The 20,382-nt window shown below is 29.6% G+C and overlaps 1 protein-coding gene and 1 pseudogene across 1 annotated transcript; both read right to left on the bottom strand.

Moving 5' to 3' along the window:
• Positions 1-10,531: 10,531 nt before the first annotated feature.
• ERF5 (ethylene responsive element binding factor 5) lies at positions 10,532-11,614 on the bottom strand. Its single transcript, XM_028066154.2, has one exon. It carries the CDS (start codon positions 11,500-11,502, stop codon positions 10,645-10,647), a length of 858 nt encoding a protein of 285 aa, XP_027921955.1. The 5' UTR covers positions 11,503-11,614; the 3' UTR covers positions 10,532-10,644.
• Positions 11,615-18,632: 7,018 nt separating this feature from the next.
• On the bottom strand, positions 18,633-19,028 carry LOC146887950 (secreted RxLR effector protein 161 pseudogene; annotated as a pseudogene).
• Between the last annotated feature and the right edge of the window lie 1,354 nt (positions 19,029-20,382).

Raw genomic sequence — 20,382 nt, 5'->3', positions numbered from 1 at the left:
TTTAATATTCTCTTCATTTACCATATACCACATTAGATGAAAAAGCTAGTAAAGTAAAAAATTTTAAAACTATTTTATTATAATTAAAAAAAGTTTATATTCTTTAGAGGAATTTACATGTAATAAGAGTTATCTGAGAAGGATTAAAATGACTACATACAAACCATTTTATGGTAGATGTAAGACAACTTTATTTATGTCGGTATTGGATAAAGATGATTTCTTGATAGAATTTGAACTTTTACATCAAATGATAGAAGAATAAACAATAAATACAATATCATATGAAGGTTTCTTAAATTACGAATAAATCCTATCACTACAACATTACATTTAAGATTTAAACTACACTAAATTAGACCATGAATAACTAAAGTTTAAGCAACAATTTATTCACTATAGGTTGATTTTTCATTATTGCCTATTTAGTAAAGATAAACAATAATGATGAGATCAGACAACTCAAAAATAAAAAGCATAACACATTCCAGATGTGATAGGAATAAATATTTGATCAGTATCTATTTGAGAATTAAAAATTAAAATGAAAAATATATTTTGTTGTGTGTAACAGTCCAATTTGTAGCATTTTATCAGTACTAGGGATGTCAAAAATATCCGTACTCACGGGTATTCACGGATAAAACCTGCAATGGGTAGAAAACGAATATTAAAAATGGATACCCGTTACTCGCGGATACGGATATTTTTGACACTCGCATGTTAACGGGGCGGGTACGGGTATCATAGTATCCATACCCGTGAATACTCGTACCCGCTAAACTTTAATTCACAAAAATACCCTTATATATATATATATATATATATATTAGTAAAAACCTTTATGACTTAATTTTTTCTAAACTGCACATCTGGTCTTCTGTCTTCATTCTTCTACTGTCAAGTATTGGTACGTTGTCTTCTTCCATGTACACCCCTTGACATTCTTCTCTTTCCCTTCTTTGAAATTAGGTATATAAATAGTGATGTTTATGGTATGCTTGTTGTCAAATGATGGAATCAAAATAAGAATACTTGGCACGTGGTAGTTGAGGTTTATTATTTGATTATTTTTCATGAATCAATCGGAGAAAGTGGGCTTGTTGATCAAAACACTAATGAAAGAATTTTCATTGTGTTGAACGTCATTTTATATTTGTTTTTATAATTATTTGGACTTGTATGAACTTGAGTTTGTTTGAACTTTATTTAAAATTTATGACAGTGATGTATTTTATTTTATTTTATTTGAATTTATGATTAAATATTTATTTTTTAAATAATTTTGTAAATACCCGCAGTACCCGTGGATACCCGCGGATATGAAAAAAATAAACGGGTACCCGCATAACGGATACTCGATGGATATGGGTACGGGTACAAAGCTGATATTTATCCAGAGGGTAGGGTATGTGGGAGTTACTACCCGTACCCTACCCTCCCCGTTGACATCCCTAACCAATACTAATAAAAAAAAATTATATAATTATATCATGGCATGAGCACAACAAAATCATTAAAATGATGTACAGCCATTTCAATTCTAATAAAATTTAAAAAGTACTTCAAAAGAAAAGTAGTTGAAATAAAAAATTAACACATCATGATATGAGTTCTCTCTATTCAAAATTGGCTACTAGTCTTAGTTTCTCTTCCAAATCACTCCCACAACTACTCATTTGCCACACCTACATTATCATTTGCTCAATGACTCATGTATTGACTAGCATCCTAAGATTTTGCACCTGTCATTGTTCAGTTACCTTTATTTCATAAGAGCTATAACTATAACATGTTCGGACTTCTCTTGATCCATAAAGTATGACAAGGTCAACTCTATGCCTATCAAGTTTGACTTCTATCGACACTCTAGACAAGAATCTCCTTCAACTCTCACCTCTAACCCTTTTTCTCTATTTGATTTCAAGAACTAGTAGAGTTAGGATAATCCTATTTCAGACCTTATCGTCGATACATCTCATACAAACCATAAACCACAAACTAACATTATAGTTTTTCTCCTTGGGAATAACTAACTTCACAACTCTTCATACAATCATTTATCATCCATATAACCTAGAAATAAACTTAGAAATAATTTATTTTTGAACAATTATACTTTTGTACGCTTGTACATATGATATGTACACCTATATGCAAACAATTTCGTAATGCCTTCTAGTACCTGTCACTCTATTTTAATTTATGAATTGACATCAAGATTTGCATTTAAACTGTATCAGTAGGGGCTAATTTCTCAAATCTCAAACTCTTCAAACAATTTCTCACCAAATTAACTTAATGCAACCAATCAAACAACCACAGACAAAAAAAATCTTCAATTTTTACACATTTAATACAATTGACATCATCAACTGTAAACTATTTGTTTAAACAATTATGCAATGCCAAATCAAAGTAACTTCCCTTACCTCTATTTGAACCCTCGACCTTTTGCGTCCTACTTTCTTCCAATAGTTCTAAAGACATAAATAAAAGTTTTGAATTAATGATTTGAATACACCTTTGCATTTTTAGAGGATCAATAATTTTAAAAAGTTTGTTTCAGACACATGCAACACCCTTATAGTCACATGATAGTCAAACACAAATTATTTCAAGAAATAGAGTAAAATTAGAACTTACTCTATAGCTGAAATGAATCGATTGGAATGATTAGAATCATAGAAACGTATTCAAATCTTTAAGAAGATGAGAAACACAGTCAAAATTGTAGAGATATTTAAGAGGGTTACCAGATAACTATAAAGTTATAAACTTTTTGAAAAATGGAAGTAGTTCTACTAAAGATCTCTATTTATAGTTTTGTCTTTGTTTTTGATTGATGATAAAATCTGTATACCCATCTCATAAGACCCATTTTCTCTTCTAATTATTTTATTTTATATTATTATTATTATTATTATTATTATTATTATTATTTTAGGGTCTCACGTTGTAAACAATATATATGATCGGATAATATTTTAATAATAAATTTTTAACAAGAAATAAAGTCTATAAATAAAAGTTAGATTCTTATTTCTTATTTCATTTTAAAATCTGAAGTTTACAATAGATATTTTCTCTCTTTACATGCTATCTACCATAATTACAATCACCACTAACAATAAAAAGAAATACAAGTAAGCAAAATGAATATTAATATTTATAAATAAAAAAAATGACATTAATATTTATAAATAATTGAATTTTCATAATAAATTTAGCTAATGTATCTAACTCCTCCAAAGCAAATTATTTTATACTATTATTTTATTAGTATAAAGTATTGATTATTCGGTATGTTACAGATATATAAAATAATAAAGGACAATGAACTTTTACAAGTAATAATAAGAATAAAAGGTTCAAAACTAACGAAAAATAAAATTTCCATAATTTAAAATTAGTAATGATTATCTACCATCTTATTTTCATTAGTTATTATGTTGCTTCTGTGAAGTAAATGTATAGGTGTTTGGTTTGACTTATATTTCAAATATTTTTCTTTGAAAAAGTTAAAATAGTAAAACATAGGCTAATTAATTCAAACATGTCATTTTTATACACTTATCAAATCAATAATATTGCACAAATGCATCACGTACCCTTGTCAATATTTATTTATTTTCTTTTCTTTAATAATTGCATGGGTCAATCTATTAGAATATATATTCGTATCAGGGGGCAATCTTATTGTTTAATTTACAGCGAGCTCCAAACCTGAAATACAAGTAAACAAATCAAGCTATACATACGTGCAAGTATAAACATGAAAATATAACAAAGCAATGTCTTTTATTAATTAAGATTCATTTAAAAGGACAAAATTTTGTGAAGTTCACAACTTATTTTGCTATTATTTCCCTTAATTTTACAGTTTTTAATACTTTTTAATTAACAAAAAAGTTTGTTAAATTTTTATTACTATCCTTGCTTGTACAAAATTAAACAAAAGTTATTGAGAAAAATATTTATTTTCATAACGTAAAATTAACTTACACCCAAATTATTTTGACGAAGTATTCTCATATAAATTTTTCAAAATTAGATTTTGAATTTGACATAAATTAATTTTAAATTAGAAAAAAGAGAGTTAAACATAGTTTTAAAAAAATTGATCCAAATATGCATTGTAAACTTTGATGTAGATTGATATACACACCTAAATTATATCATTTAGTTGAAAAAGTCCCCACTGGCCTAAAATACTGATAGGTTAGGTTTGAAATGAATACTAATGCAAAAATGGTGAGGACACAATTTATCTTTTGTGATGTATGTAATGCCCAACCATATATAAGTAGTAAAGGATTGTTTATAAAGCATTGAAAGAGAAGAGTGGACAAAGGAACATGGAGCAACGACTTTGACCCACCACCCTCAAACTTATTATACTTATTACTATTTATTTTAGCAAGAGAATAAAATGTATCAAAACTATACTTTGACTCATATTTTTTGACTCCTATATTTTACTTTTTTAGGTGGTTTAGTGTGAGTCATTGATCTTTCAAAGAAAAAGACAGTGATACATTAATCAATGACCCACACTAAGTCACATTATGGATGAAGTAAAAGATGGGAGTCAAACAAATAAAAGTCATAGTATCATTATCCATTATAAATAAAGATATAATATTTTTAAGGAAGAAAAAAAAAATTTTTGGAAACAAATTTTTCTTGTTTTTTCCAATTCAAATCATGTGGGATTATCATAACTTAGCTAAATAGGTAACATGCCTTTTATATCTATGAAAAAACTGTGTCATATTAAGTAAAAATGAAAAAGTGACCACCATATATAAGGACAAAAGACATTTTGGATTAAAAGTGGTATTTATATGTGAATTGAACTCATGTTTCATTTCTATTATATTTTCCTAGTAATCCTCTCTTTATACACCATGAATTTATTAAGTTATAAGCAAAATTATGTTTGAAAGAATCAGTATTTGTTGAATTGAAGTTAAAAAAATAATAATTTATTCTTAAAAGTAAATTTAGAAGAATTGGTTTTACTTGGATGTCAAAGTAAAATTATTTTGAAATATAAATTTGTTTATTTCTTTTAGAAATTAGTAGGTACGAATTGCTTTTCGTGAAATATCCACAAAAGAGAATGTAATTACCGTTAAAACCCATAGAATAAGTGAAATTGTCCTATCATTTGTAGTCATAAATTCAAAACGTACAATTTTACGTTGAAAAAACTATTAAATTAATAGAAGTTCTTCCGTAAAACCTCTTACATTTTGAAACTGAATAAAGTTGTGTTACACGTTGTTATTAATGCCTACGTTATCTTTTCTTGTCAAACAACTTGGAATAAGAAAAGTAAATTCATTTCAAGGTTATATTGGTGTTTTATTATAACACACGCTATTTGATTATAACACATAATGACTAGTATTTAAAAAAATTGGTAAGACGAGTGATTAACTATATATGTAGTTCTTTTGACCAAGTTTTGGTGAATGTGATTGAAAACGAACACTTATGTGATGATGATAATTGATTGAAGCTGAAGTATGGACTCGCTAGGTAACAGTGAATTACGTTTGATATATATGAAGGATGTTCAAATAAGTCTTCAAATCACGTGCTCCAGACTCATAGATAAACAAAAACCGAAACCTTTGTGTCCAACTTTGAATTTTAAATAGGGTTAAATATGTTTTTTTTTTAATAAAAATTTGAATTAGTGTATTTTTAAAATTTTGGTCCAATTTAGTTTCAAAGTTTAGGATTGTGTGAATTTAGTTCTTTTAATGAACTTTTGTTAAGTTTATTTAACGTTTTAAATGCATGATAATATTTTAGTTGTTTACACAATTTGATACATGTTAATTTTAATGTTATATAACAAATTATCATGAAACGTATTTGAAACATAAAGTAAATCTAACAAAATTTGGTTAAAAAGATTAAATTTACGCAATTCTAAAATTGAGAGACTAAATTTGATTAAAATTAAAAAAAAAAACTAATCTCAATTTTTACTAAAAGTTAAAAGACCAAAATATTAATCCTTTGAAATAATACAAACATAAATGATAACAATTGAGTTGACAATTACAAAGGTAAAACATAGACAATTGTAAAATCAAACTATGCAAAACTGACTTGTCCATGCACAATAGATAACAGATTCACACTTACTAATCATCTAAATTATTCTCAGATATAATTTCGTGGCAAATGTAGAATTTTGTTAAGAAAGGCAACCTACGTTCTTTGACACGAATAGAGATTAAAAACATGATGGGCATGTTGCATAGACTTTTCCACGAAGAATTTTAAGATAAATAAAACAAAAAACTTCACTTCTTCCTCAAATTTTATATATCGTTTTTTAATTTGTAAAAGTTCTTTAGCATAATAATATCTAAATTTTTATCTGTTTAATTTTAATTTATTAAAATGTCACTTTGGTTTTGAATGATTTAATATATGTAAACATTTTTATTGTTAAATAGTACGCATAACATTTTGAATTGTGGGCTTTTAAAATATCCTTTTATTTATTTAGAAATAGAAATCAGGGTGAATAAGAGCACTATTTGTTTGAGATGAAGAAAATCCTTGGTAAGTTGTAGCTTTTGTTACAAGCAATTAAGCTTAATAATCAGAGGTTCCATCCGGTCAGATCTGGCAACAGTGTTTTTAAGACCAGTTTTTGGTTAGCATGGTTGAGAAAATTCCCATAGGTACCATTCTTAACTCTTACGATTATTCAGAAACAAATTGTCCACTTGAGAAAATATTTCGAAAATGAGTGTGGAGCTCTGAAATGTCAGTTTTGTTATGTAAGAGTCTACCCAACACCTTTCTTCACTTGCAGATTTTGTGCCTTTGGGATGAATAGACTTGGAATTAGGGATGTCAAAAAAATCCGTATTTGTGGATATCCGCGGATAAAATTTGTAACAGATAGGAAATGAATATTAAAAATGGATACCCGCTACCCGTGGGTATGAGTATTTTTGATACCCGCATGTTAACGGGGCGGGTACGGGTATCATAGTATCCGTACCCGTAGATACCCGTACCCGCTAAACTTTAATTCAGAAAAATTATTACCCCACAAATGAGTCAAAACATTATGAGTCTTCATTATATTAGTAAAAATTTTAATTCAGAAAAATTATATAAAATATATATATATATATATATATATATATATATATATATATTAGTAAAAACATTATGAGTCTTCATTATATTAGTAAAAACTTTAATTCAGAAAAATTATATATATATATATATTAGTAAAAACATTATGAGTCTTCATTCAATAATGGTGGTCAGATTCTTACCCCACAAATGAGTAAATTATTTTCATATACTGTGGAGGCATTGATGTGTCACTCTAAGACTAGTTATGGACCAACATGGAAGGTAATGAAATTAACACTTTTACTTAGATATTTTAATTAAGTGATTGTTATAAATTTTTACTGAACTCCTTATGTTTTAAGGCTCTTCTAGATTAAAATTGGACAACATGAAACTTTATACAATGTTACAAGAGGTGGACATTGATGAAGTTAGTAATTTCTTTAATATTTTATTCAAGAATAAACTACAATATAAATTGGTAATGCTTTTTTATTTGTTTGTTTTTCAAGAATCAATCGGAGAAAGGGACTTGTTGATTCAAACAATAATTATGATTAAATAATTATTTTTTTAAATATTTTTGTAAATACCCGCGGGTACCCGTGGATACCCATGGATATGAAAAAAATAGACGGGTACCCACGTAACGGATATCCGACGGATATGAATATGGGGCGAATATTTATTCAGCGGGTAGGGTACGGGGGAACTACTACCCGTACCCTACCCGCTCCGTTGACATCCCTACTTGGGATGCTAAAAAGAATTACTCTTCAATAAAAATATACAAATTTATAACATATAAATAAATACACATATCATCTTACAAGATAAGTTTACGAGGTTGAATTAAATTTAAAATTCACATCTTCACATAATATCAAAATCATGAATATGAATTTATTTTATGGTACGCGTGGATTTAAGCGAGAATTTGGAAAAGTGAATTTACATTGATTTATAAGTGAAGATGAGAGTGTATAAATTAAGGAAAAGATAATATAATTTAAGTAGATATGAATACAAAGTTTGTGAAAATTTATATACCATTGATAAAATTTAATAAATACTTATTTTTAATAGATTAAATTATATGATTACTATTTTACCCTTCATAATAAATATAATATAAATAAGAAAAATAATGTTAAAATAAAAAATATATTTAAAATTAGAAAAATATAACTTATTAATATTACCACTAATAACTTGAAATAATTTATTAATATTTTCATTGATAACTTAAAATAATTTATAATATACACTATTTAATTTAACAAACAAAAAATATCTCTACTTCTATTTAAATTTATTTCATTTTATATAATTAATTCATTAAAAAAATTTACATATAACATATTACAAAATCACAATTATTTTAATTATTTTTTTTCAATATTATTATTATTATTAAAAAATAAAAATTATATATATAATTATAATATATATATATATATATATAAAATTGTTATTATATATTATCATTACAATATATATATTACCGAATTTATTTGTTATATATATAACAATTGTGTGCTTTTTTATATATATATTTATACTAAAATTAAACAATTGTTATATATACAAATCAATCTTTATATATATATATATATATATATATATATATATATATATATATATATATATATATATATATATCAGAATATAAAAATTAATGATATTTACGTGATTTTTTATGAAAATAAGTCACAAAATTATATTTACAAATTTTTCTTTTCTAAATATACATTTAGAACATACAAGTGAAAACTTAAATGAATATTTCCTATACTAGACCCAAGTATTTCATTCCAACTTTTGTGTTCCCTAGCTTCTTATTTGTATTCTTTTAATCAAAATATTCGGTTGCTTTTTCACCACGGCTTCTGTGTTTTACTTTATATAAAATCACTTTTTGAGAATACTTTTTTCTAGAAGACTATGCAATTTTGTCAGCGTCATAAATAACAAGAAGACGTTGCTGTCACTCATCATCCTACATTTTTCTTACGTCATGATATATGGTTTATCTAAAATTCAATTTATCTTCTGCTAAAACTAATTTCAAAATTAAGTTAATAAAGTTATTCCTTTATCACAACACCACACAAAGTCAGAGGTATAATGTGATTAAACATCGTAATAATGAAATCTAAGGTATTAAATTTGTACGTGGTTAAAGTTTTTGGAACAGTGTAAATATTAATAATATAAGATTAATTAGTTTTATATTAGTAAAAAGTAATTAAGATAAACAGAATATAAATAGAAAAACTCGTAATCATAATATATAAATAAAAACTACTGAAAATTAAGATTTAAAAAAATCTCATATATATATATATATATATATATATATATATATATATATATATCATAATAAGTTGTTTACGTAAAATATTTCTGAAATTGACAAATAGTAGTTATTTCTTTAATAATTTCCGAAATAATTTCAAACGAAATGTATTTCATCAAATAATAAATTTATAAAATCAATATTAAAATAAAATGATGAGTTGTTTTAAATTGTCTCAATAAAAATTATAATTACATAAAAACTAAACTAAATAGTTTCTGTTACTAAAGAATTACAAATGATAATAATCAATTTCATGTTTCATCAAGAATAAAAACTAGTTGCTAAGTTAATACTAACTTTTTGTAATCTCTATAGTTATGTTCTAAAAATATATAAACATAAAATAAACTATGTATTTATTAAATCGTATTTTTTTATAATAGTAATGATAACGACTAATTATTCAAAATTGCTTTCAAATTGAAGAAAATAGAAGAATAAAATTTTGTGTTGAAAAGAAAACTACATAAAGTAATAAGCCTTTGTTTATCTTTAACACGAGAGAACACAAGCAGACTGCGACACACAATGAATAAATAAATAAATAAATAAAATGTTAAATATTTAAAGTGGTTCAATCAATTTATCATTTTAAATGAGTTTACAATTTTCTTATGTATTAGTGTCGTCTACTATCTTAAAATAAAGATTAAATTGGTACCTAAAGTATTTGAGTGCCAATTAAATAGATACACATTTATACAATTTCATGCAATTTGATTTTAGAAGTGTAAATCATTTCTTAAGTGAGTAGATCAAAAGTCTAATGAAAAAAACTAATAGCGAAAGGACAACAAGTAGAGTAGATAAAAAATAATAATTGTTATTCTATTCATATTTTGTTTTTCCTTTTCATATGAAAGTATGTTAATGCCTCAATTTAACCTTTAAAAAACACTAAATTAACTTCTTTTTTCTCTGTAAACCAATTATCTTGTTATTATACGTTGAAGACTACATTAGTGATTAATTAAATTTAAAATTAAGATAAAAGATGAAACAAAATAGTGACTTAATAATAGCATTGAGCTAAACAGATAAAAAGAGTGATTAGAACGATTGAAGATTGTTGAATTAACAAATTTGTGAAATGTACACTGTACTCATCCCCAAACAGGACGCTGCAAAAAGAACCAAAAAGCACTCCTAAATCACTAATTTCACACAACCATGAGTTGTGATAATCCAAAAGCCGGAAGAGGAGATAACGGCGACAACGGCGGAACGTTGAAAATCTCCTTCACATCACTATCCCAGAACCCGGTCCACATAGACGGCGTTAACGGCATCTCCCTAAAACAGTTCACCTCCTGTTCCGTCGTTTTCTCCTTCTTCACCACCGGCTTCACTTCCTCTACCTCCTCCTCCTCCTGGCGCCGCCGCTTCCTCTCGCCCTCGGCGTCGGTGGTCTCCTCCACCGCGCTTACTTCGAGCGGGAAGTTGAGGATGGCCTTTGAGCCGCGGAGCCTGAAGGCAGCGCGGTCGTAGGCCTTGGCAGCCTCGATGGCGGTGTCGAAGGTTCCAAGCCACACTCTCGACCCGCGCTTGTTCGGGTCGCGGATCTCGGCGGCGAACTTCCCCCAAGGCCGCTGCCGGACTCCTCTGTAGTGCTTCTTCTCCGGCTGGTTCTCCGGCAAGACCACAGCCGGGTTGGGATCCGGGTTCCCAAATTGGATCCACTCGGTCTTCTTGGGGAGAGAGATTTGCAGCGAAGGTTTACGATTTGATTGGGGTTTCTTGTGAACCGATGTGAGGGGTTTCGGGGTGTCGAGGTCGATTATTTGGGGTTTGGAGTCGAATTCGAAAAGGGGTAATTGAATTTCAGGTTCAAGGAGCTCAGTGAGGTAGTGATCGAAGGAGAGGCAAGAATCAGAGGAAGAAGATTGAGAAGGGCTGTTATTGGTTTCATTAAATTGGGAAGAAGGTTGTTTATTTTGGGGAGTGGCGAGTGGAGAGAGTTCACCTAAAAGATGCAACTTGATGCGATTCAAAGCTGAAACTTCAGCTGCGTTGGCCATGCTTGAGTTGAAGCGCTTTTGTCTTTGCAGGTAAGGTGTTTGAAGAATTGCAAGGGATGAATGAGGTTTAGTTTGGTTTGGATCGGATTGTGCTGTGTGTCTTAGTTGAGTTGAATGGGGTATATATAGTGGGGAGAAAGGTGAAATTTTTAAGTTGTAGGCGACTTTCAACTCTGGTGCTACGATGGAAGCAGGAAGCATCCTTCAACTTGCATCATCAATTATTCTTTATCGTGAAAACATGGATATTTTAATTCTCTGCGCCACGGAACACCCTACTAACCTTGTTCCGTATCATGTCCACATCAACTGCATCTTCTTTTTATAATTACCTCTTCTTTGTCTTTTCTCCCGTCTTTACTCTGCAAACCTAACCTACTCTTTCCTTCTATTTTCACCTCTCTTTTTATTACACCACACTATTTCTCAATTTTCGAATATAACATTATGTAATTTATGTATTAATATTTAAAAAGTTAAAATTATGAATTTAAAAAAATCTTATAAAAAATTCATGATAAATCTTTTGTTTAACAATTTTTTTATTGTAAAATATTCAACAACTTCATAAAGACAACAAGTATTAATTCAATAAAACATTGGTTTCATTCGGTTAAAAGGTTTTTTAAGAAAATTGGAACAAACACAATTTATTTGAAGAGTTCAAGAAAATGAGAAAGTGGAATGTGACATGTGGATTTGGTCACTTGGTTGATTTAAAACTGTGGCTGCAACATGCAAACAAAGTATTAGTTGTATATGTGACTTTGTTTAAATAATCTTAATATATATATCAGCTTCGACCAGTTTGGTTGGATTTAGTTTTGTAAATTAAATAACAAAAACAGTACCCAATGGCAGATAAGTAACTGGTTCAAATTTTTTATTTACTTAGTGTAGATCCAAAACAAACTGTTAACATTCCTGATAAATCCACAAAAATTTAAGAAAAATAATTAAGAGACAGGTAAAATCATTATTTTTAAACATTCTATTATGTTAACCTTAGTGAGACGTTGTGATATCTTTTATCGTACAGATAAAAGATTAAAAAATCAGCAAATAAGATTTTTTTTTTTTTTTAAATTCCAGAATAGAGTTTATTATAATTTTCAGTTTTATGTTATCTCCGCCCTTAAGATGGTGATTGTTCGCTGTTTTAGTTTGGACAAATAGTCTTAAATAATTTATCTTATTCAATGGATCAGAATAAAATATTGAATTAGTATATCATTATTTGCATACGTCACTATGAAATACAGTCAAGTTTTTCATTATTATTTAGGAAATAATAGGTTTAAACAGTAGAATCCTCAAGTAAGTTTTAATTTTATTTAAGAAAACTTAATGTCATCATTTTCAATATATGTAAGTAAACATAGTCTGAAAATAATTTTGTTCTTACGTTGCCAAGTATATCATACGACGACTACAATCAGTATTTCAAATGTGTTAAGTTTCCGATTTTAAGAGTTATTACAACAAAATATCTCATTATTAATCAATTTTAGTGATTAAAGGTTGTTGGTCATTATAATAACACATTTAAATATCAATTTACAAAATAAATAAAAAATTATTATTAGAATAGTCAATATTATGAATAGAAAATTATAATTAGTTTCTAAATTGGTTTTTAAATTTAATTATCTAGATTTTAGCTATAAAAGGAAATTGGTCACTAAACATTAGCTGTCAAGACTTTTGCTACAAAGAGAATTAATTTCTAAATTAGTCTCTAATTAATTAGGGATGACAATATATGTTTGGCCTAACGACCACCGAAAAAACGTGGGACAGGCCTAGGTATTGAACCTGTTAGCCCACAAAAGTCTAATTTGTATAGCCTGCAGCCCACGCAGGCCAGATGCGGGACGGGACAGGCTGGCTCGCATAACCTAACACTTTTAAACTTTAACTTGTGAATTCACGTGTGAACCAGTCTTTGAACCCTTTTGGACTATTAATTATTGGACTGTTTTTGGACTATTGCATTGTGTTTTTGTTTTTTGTCATTGAGATGTGGTTGCTTTGCATCCTTAATGTTTGTGTCCAGGACTTGTTTTGTTGTAGAATATACCTTTGTTGAGCTTGTAGAATATTACTTTCTTTGGATGTTCTTTATGAAATATTTCATCTGCAAATTAATTTTATCAATGTATCTGCAATTTTGCATCCTTAAAATTATTTAAATGCAACAAATTAACTTTTAAAATTATGATGTTTAAAAAATGTGGTCCAGAGGGCCAAAAGGAATACGGGATGGTCCACGTAGTTCAGCCCTTGTTTTCTCTACAAAGGGAAGTAAGCGGGCTGGGCCGGATCGCATTGCCATCCCTATTATTAATTAGTGACCAATTATAATTTTGTATTCATAATAGCGATTATTTTAGTAACTAATAATTTTTTATTTTTTAAATTGGTTACTATAGCAACTAACAACTTTTTGTCTTTCAATCAATAAGATTAGTTGTTAATGAGACATTTTCTTGGAGTGAGTACTCAACTTCTTTAAGAGTACTCGTCCTCTCTTAGCCGAATAGAGGTTGTGCTTGCAAAAGACATTCTGACGCAAGTCAACTAGTTAGCAAGTAACAAATATGGTAATCAATGAATGTAAACAATTACCTCATAAATTATGCTATTTATATTATTATTAATGGGTTTTTTACCTGAAATAAGTTTGGTTTATGTGACTAATTATCTGAAATTAATGTTTAGTAAATCAATCTATTTAATCATATCTTAATCACAATTTTAATCTTAATCAAATTGGTTAATGCTTTCGGTGTCCCGACTCTCCTACCACCTTTCTTTTTTCTCGCTTCTCCCTTTCTAGGTTCCTTTACCTTCACACACACCCCTTTCACTTAAGATGAAAAGAAAGTACACCACCAATTGTGCCAAGATCTTCCATCCTGATGTACAACCCCTTTTACCACATCAAAATAGTTGTTCAAAATATTTGATTAGCGACGAAGTGGGGTCATGATGCATCTCATCAGGGATGATAACAAGACGAGACGAGGACAAGTTTCGCTATCTCATATACATCTCTATAAAAAAAAAATTCATCCACATCCCCATCCTCATCCCAAACTCAATAGGTATCAAACTTTTTTTTCATCCCCATCCCCACCGGATAAAGGGTATATTCTTGTACTCATACCTTTACCCATTTTCTTAATATTTCAATATTAATTAATTTTTATAAAGTAATAAAATTACGATAAAGTAAACATAATATTATCAAATATTCAATACTAAGAAGATGATTGTTTCTTCATTGTCAAATATTTAGTAAGAAATTATACTTGTATACATTTCAAATTAGAATACCAAATAAAATTTCATGAGAACCCAAACATTTATTAAATTTGTAAACATTAATGAAACCTAGTTGACAAAAAATTAAAAAAATATATAAAAAGAAAACAAATATTCAAATTAAGATATATTTTGAATGTATGTTTATTTCAATTATTTAAATTCTAATGAATATCTCTTTAATACATTTATAAAAGTTATAATACATTACTTGATCAAAATCACTCAAAGAACAAAGATTAAACTAATAATAATAAAATCTTAACATATATCTTGTATATTTGAACTTCAATATATGTTGGATGGTGATAAAAAAATTTAAGGCAATTACATTAAATTTTTATATTATGGTAAATAAAATTTATTTATACAATTATATTTACAAAATTACAGTATGATAATGAGTTAGAAAATAAAAAAATAACTATATAAAATATATCAAAATGGTATTCTACATTATGAAAATAAGCAACAAATAAAAATATTAAAAAATTATCAAAAGTGTGTATTATAAACAATTTAAAAGATTATTGAATGAAATTGCAAAAAGGAAATCAAATATATAATTAAGGGTATGATAAGATGAAAAATACATTAGAGATTTAAGAAAACTTTTCAAAAATCAACATAATCAATGGTTGATAAATAACGAAAATTGTTTTAGTGAAATAAAAAGTTCCTAAAATGAAACAAATATTAATATTAATAGAGTAAAGAGGATACATTTTTTATATTACCTAGTAAATGAAATATTTATTTAAATTTAGAGTGTTACAAATTCTAATATGAAAGTAAAATATACAATAAATAAAAATATTGAAAAATAATAGAAATATTCAAATGTGATATATAAAAAATATTTAATTGAGATACATAATTTGAACGTAATTGCATAAAGATTATGATAAAATGAAAAATATATTGGAAATATGAATGAATTATATAACAAACCAAACAATTAGATAAAAAATATAGAAAGTGTGTATTATATATATATATATATATATATATATATATATATATATATATATATATATATATATATGTAAGCATAAATGCAGAATATGATCCTAATATTGATTCTAATAATCAATCATAAATTCATAAACAATATCTCATACCCATACTGATAATTGATAATGTTAATTTTTACCATTATCCAAGCTATATTCCATTAGCAAAATCATCTCTTCCAAGGCTTTTAACCTACTTAATCCTTAATTTTACCTTACTTTTGTAAATAAATACACTTTGGGTTACATTGATCTAAATATACCACTAATCTCCATTTTTGTGTCCTTTTTGTAGAAGGGAAGCTTTGTTCCAAAAATCCTAACAAGTGGGTGATCATGAGTAGCAAGAAGAAGGCAAAAAGACACTAAATGGGGAAGAAACAGTAATCGCCTGGCGCCACAAAGACACCGCCAGGCGACACCTTCTTCCAGTACCAGGCGCCTGGCGCCAGCCAGGCGAAAAATGGCCTTTCCAGCAGCTCACCGCCTGGCGGCATCTGGAGATCGCCGGGCGGTACACGCAAGGTTTCAGCACTGTTTGGTGGCTTGCGCCTGGCGGCATCTGGAGATCGCCGGGCGGTACACGCAAGGTTTCAGCACTGTTTGGTGGCTTGCGCCTGGCGGTGAGAGGCTTCCGCCAGGCGACGATTTTCGCTGATGTGTCAAGTTTGCCCTTTTTCTTCTGTTTTCGCGAGGGAAACGTATCTTTGGCATTTTGGAGGCACGAAGAACACATTTGGAGAGCTTGGAGGAGTGCTAGGGCTTGTGGGAACAGCTCCATCTTCCTCTTTGTATCTCTTTCTCTTTCATCTCTTCCATTTTTAAGCTTGAGCTCTCCATGGCAATGGAGAGCTAAACCCATTTTTGTTGGGGTTAGATGTAGCCACGAAACTCTTGTGTAAATGCAAATGTTTTGATTATATATATGACTCTTTCATTAATTGCTAGTCTTCTTATTTCTTCACTTAAAGCTTGCATTGATTTAGCCATCTCTTGCATGATTTTTGGTTCATGGGGTGTGAAAATATCTTTTGAAACCTAGATTTGGAATAAGAGAACTCAATGGAGCTTGTACCTAGGAATGGGGCTTGACCCATTGGTTGTCTTAAACCTTTGTGCATAAAGCAAATTTGCTTATTAAGAGTTCAAGGAATTGACTTTTAATAAGGAAATTTAGGCTCAATCTATTAAGGAATTAGGGTTTGAGTAATATTGTGGGTTGGCATTAGCATATTAATAAATAGGATGTTAAATTGTAGTTACATGAGAGCATAGTTGGTGAATTCTAACCCCGGCAATATCAAGTCATATCATTTCTAATCTTTTCCATTCACTAAGTGCCTTTAACTTCCAAAGTTCAATTTTAATTATTTATGCAAAGTCTAATTTCATACATTAAAACTCAAAATATGGATTTATTCGTTAGTTTAAATTAGTCACTAATTACGCAATTAATTAGTATACACGAGTCTCTTGGGAAACGATATCCCGGTCTTACCGGTTACTACTTGCACGACTTGGTACACTTGCCAAAGTCCTAACAATAATCATGTTGTAAATAGTAAACGGAAGCGTACCTGGATTGGCCATAACGATAATATTAAAGCACTCCTATATGCACAGTGATCATCCTCCTGTAGAGCACCTTGATTTTCCTTTGGTTTGATCTTCCTCTTGTATAGCACCTTTATTTCCCTTTGGTTTGATCTTTCTCCTGTAGAGCACCTTTATTTCCCTTTGGTTCTCTCTCTTGATGGGGATAGGGAGAAATGAACAGGAAAAGTACATTATGACTCTCTGTGTGCTCTCAGAAGGGGACCACGACCATTTATAAACTGAATTACTTAAGTTTTAGTATTTCTAATTTGGCCCCTCATCAAATTAGAAATTACTAACTGGTCTCTACATAATATTTATTTTCATGACATATGCCTTTAGCCAAATCTTTAATTTAGTCAGATCACTTTATTATTTGGCTTTATAAATAATGGCCCTAACACATTTAATTATGTATCATATATATGCATGACCCAAAATTACTAACAATCTCCCACTGGTCACAAATATATATGTACTTACAACCTTATAAATGTGTTAGACTTGATGAGCTCAAAATTGCCATTATATTACTCGAGCATACTCCAAAAGTCTCGTCCATTGATTATATCAGTATGTAGAACCAAACTAGTTTTTCATTGCATCAATTGCAACTAAAACCAACAATGATCACTAATCTTGACACAACCAAATGACATGGATTCATCATGAAATGTGTAGCATGAAAAATTACGTGAAGGTGATCTGTATATACACATCTATTTTCAACTGGTCCAAACTTTAACTTAATGAGATCGATATAAAAACTTAATGTACAAAGTGTAAAATTAAAACCACATATATAAATAACCAAATATGTTTGAAAGTTCAATGTATGCATACAAGAAATTAAACATAGAACATAAAACATATGAAAATGACTATCTCCCACTAAGCCTCAGATTCCTCAAATTGTAAAACACCCATGTGAGCAACATGCTCATGAAAGACCTGGGGTGGAAGTCCTTTGGTTAGAGGATCTGTAATCATGGAGTTTGTCCCTAAATGTTCTATGGAAATCTGTCCACTCTGTACTCTTTCTTTAACAACTAGGAACTTAATGTCGATGTGCTTTGACTTAGTCGAGCTCCTATTGTTGTTGGAATATAATACAGCTGATTTATTATCACAATATAACTTAAGTGGTCTTTCAATGCTTTCCACAATTTTCAGCCCTGTGAAAAAATTTCTCAGTCATGTCCCGTGATTAGATGCCTCATAGCATGCTACAAATTCTGCTGCCATGGTGGAAGAAGCTGTAAGGGTTTGCTTGACACTGCGCCAAGAAATCGCACCACCTGCCAACATAAAAATGTAACCTGAAGTAGATTTTAAGCTATCTTGACATCCTGCAAAATCTGAGTCAGAAAACCTAGTGATCTCCAACTGGTCTGACCTCCTGTATGTGAGCATATAACCTCTTGTTCTCTTTAAATATCTCATGACCCTCTTTGCTGCTATCCAATGGTTCATTCCTGGATTGCTTAAGTATCTGCCTAGAACCCCAACTATGTATGCTATGTCTGGACGCGTACATACTTGGGCATACATCAAACTCCCTGCAGCTAACGCATAAGGAATCTTCTGCATTTCCTCAATTTCCAAATTTTCCTTTGGGCACTAATTGAGACTGAACTTGTCTCCCTTAGCAACTGGAGTATCCCCGGATTTACATTCATGCATGTTAAACCTTTTAAGAACTTTATCGATATAGCTCCTTTGTGATAATCCTAGAATACCCCGAGATCGATCTCGGTGTATTTGAATTCCTAATACAAAGGAGGCGTCACCAAGATCTTTCATTTCAAAATTTTTTGACAGAAATTACTTAGTTTCGTGCAATATGCCTATATCATTAGTGGCAAGAAGAATGTCATCAACATACAAGATCAGGAAAATAAACTTGCTCCCCTTAAACTTGTGATACACACAATCATCAACAAGATTCATCTCGAAGCCAAATGAGAGAATTACTTGATGAAATTTATGGTACCATTGACGGGATGCTTGTTTTAGTCCATAAATGGATTTAGTCAATTTGCAAACCATATTCTTTGGGTCTCCCGACACAAAATTTTCTGGTTGCACCATATAGATCGTCTCGTTAATGTCACCATTGAGAAACGCCGTTTTGACATCCATTTGATGAAGCTCCAAATCATAATGTGCAACAAGAGCCATAATTGTCCTAAAAGAGTCTTTTGATGAAACTGGAGAAAAAATCTCTTCAAAGTCAATCCCTTCTTTTTGAGTAAATCTGTTAGTTACAAGACGAGCCTTATACCTCTCCACATTACCGTTAGAATCCTGTTTGGTCTTAAATAACCATTTACAACCAATGGGTTTCACACCTTCTGGTAATGGGACAAGTTCCCAAACCTTATTGTCTTGCATGGATTTATACTCTTCCCTCATTGCTTCAATCCATTTTTCTGAATTAGGATCCTGTATGACTTCACGGACGGTGATCGGGTCATCTTCCATCACACTATTGTTACGATCTTCATTTTCTTGAAGAAATACAACATAATCCTCTGAAATGACACTTCTCCTTTCTCTCATGGATCTCAGTAAAGGTGCTGGCTCATGAAGCATAGGTTGTTAAGGATCTTGAGTTTGTTCTTTACGAACAACCAAATCATCTTGAGCATGGGGTTTATCAGCAATGTTTTGTGGAGGTTCCAAACTTACTTCATCAAAAGTAATTGTTTGAATTGGTTCTGGAATTATTACCGATTCTTCCTCCAAAACAAATTTCTTAATCTGATTCTTCCCCCCAAACTCAATATCCTCAAAGAATGTAGCAGTCCCTGTCTCAAAAAATGTCTTTAATATGGGATCATAAAATTTATATCCCCTGGATCTCTCAGAATAACCAATAAAGTAACTACTTACTGTTCGGGAGTCCAAATTCTTTTCATTTCACTTATAAGGCCTTGCCTCA

Source organism: Vigna unguiculata, chromosome 3 (assembly GCF_037176805.1).
Source record: "Vigna unguiculata cultivar grain cowpea cultivar isolate G323 ecotype 2 chromosome 3, ASM3717680v1, whole genome shotgun sequence".
In the NCBI taxonomy this organism is placed as follows: Eukaryota; Viridiplantae; Streptophyta; class Magnoliopsida; order Fabales; family Fabaceae; genus Vigna; species Vigna unguiculata.
This window is presented reverse-complemented; position numbering and strand designations above follow the sequence as displayed.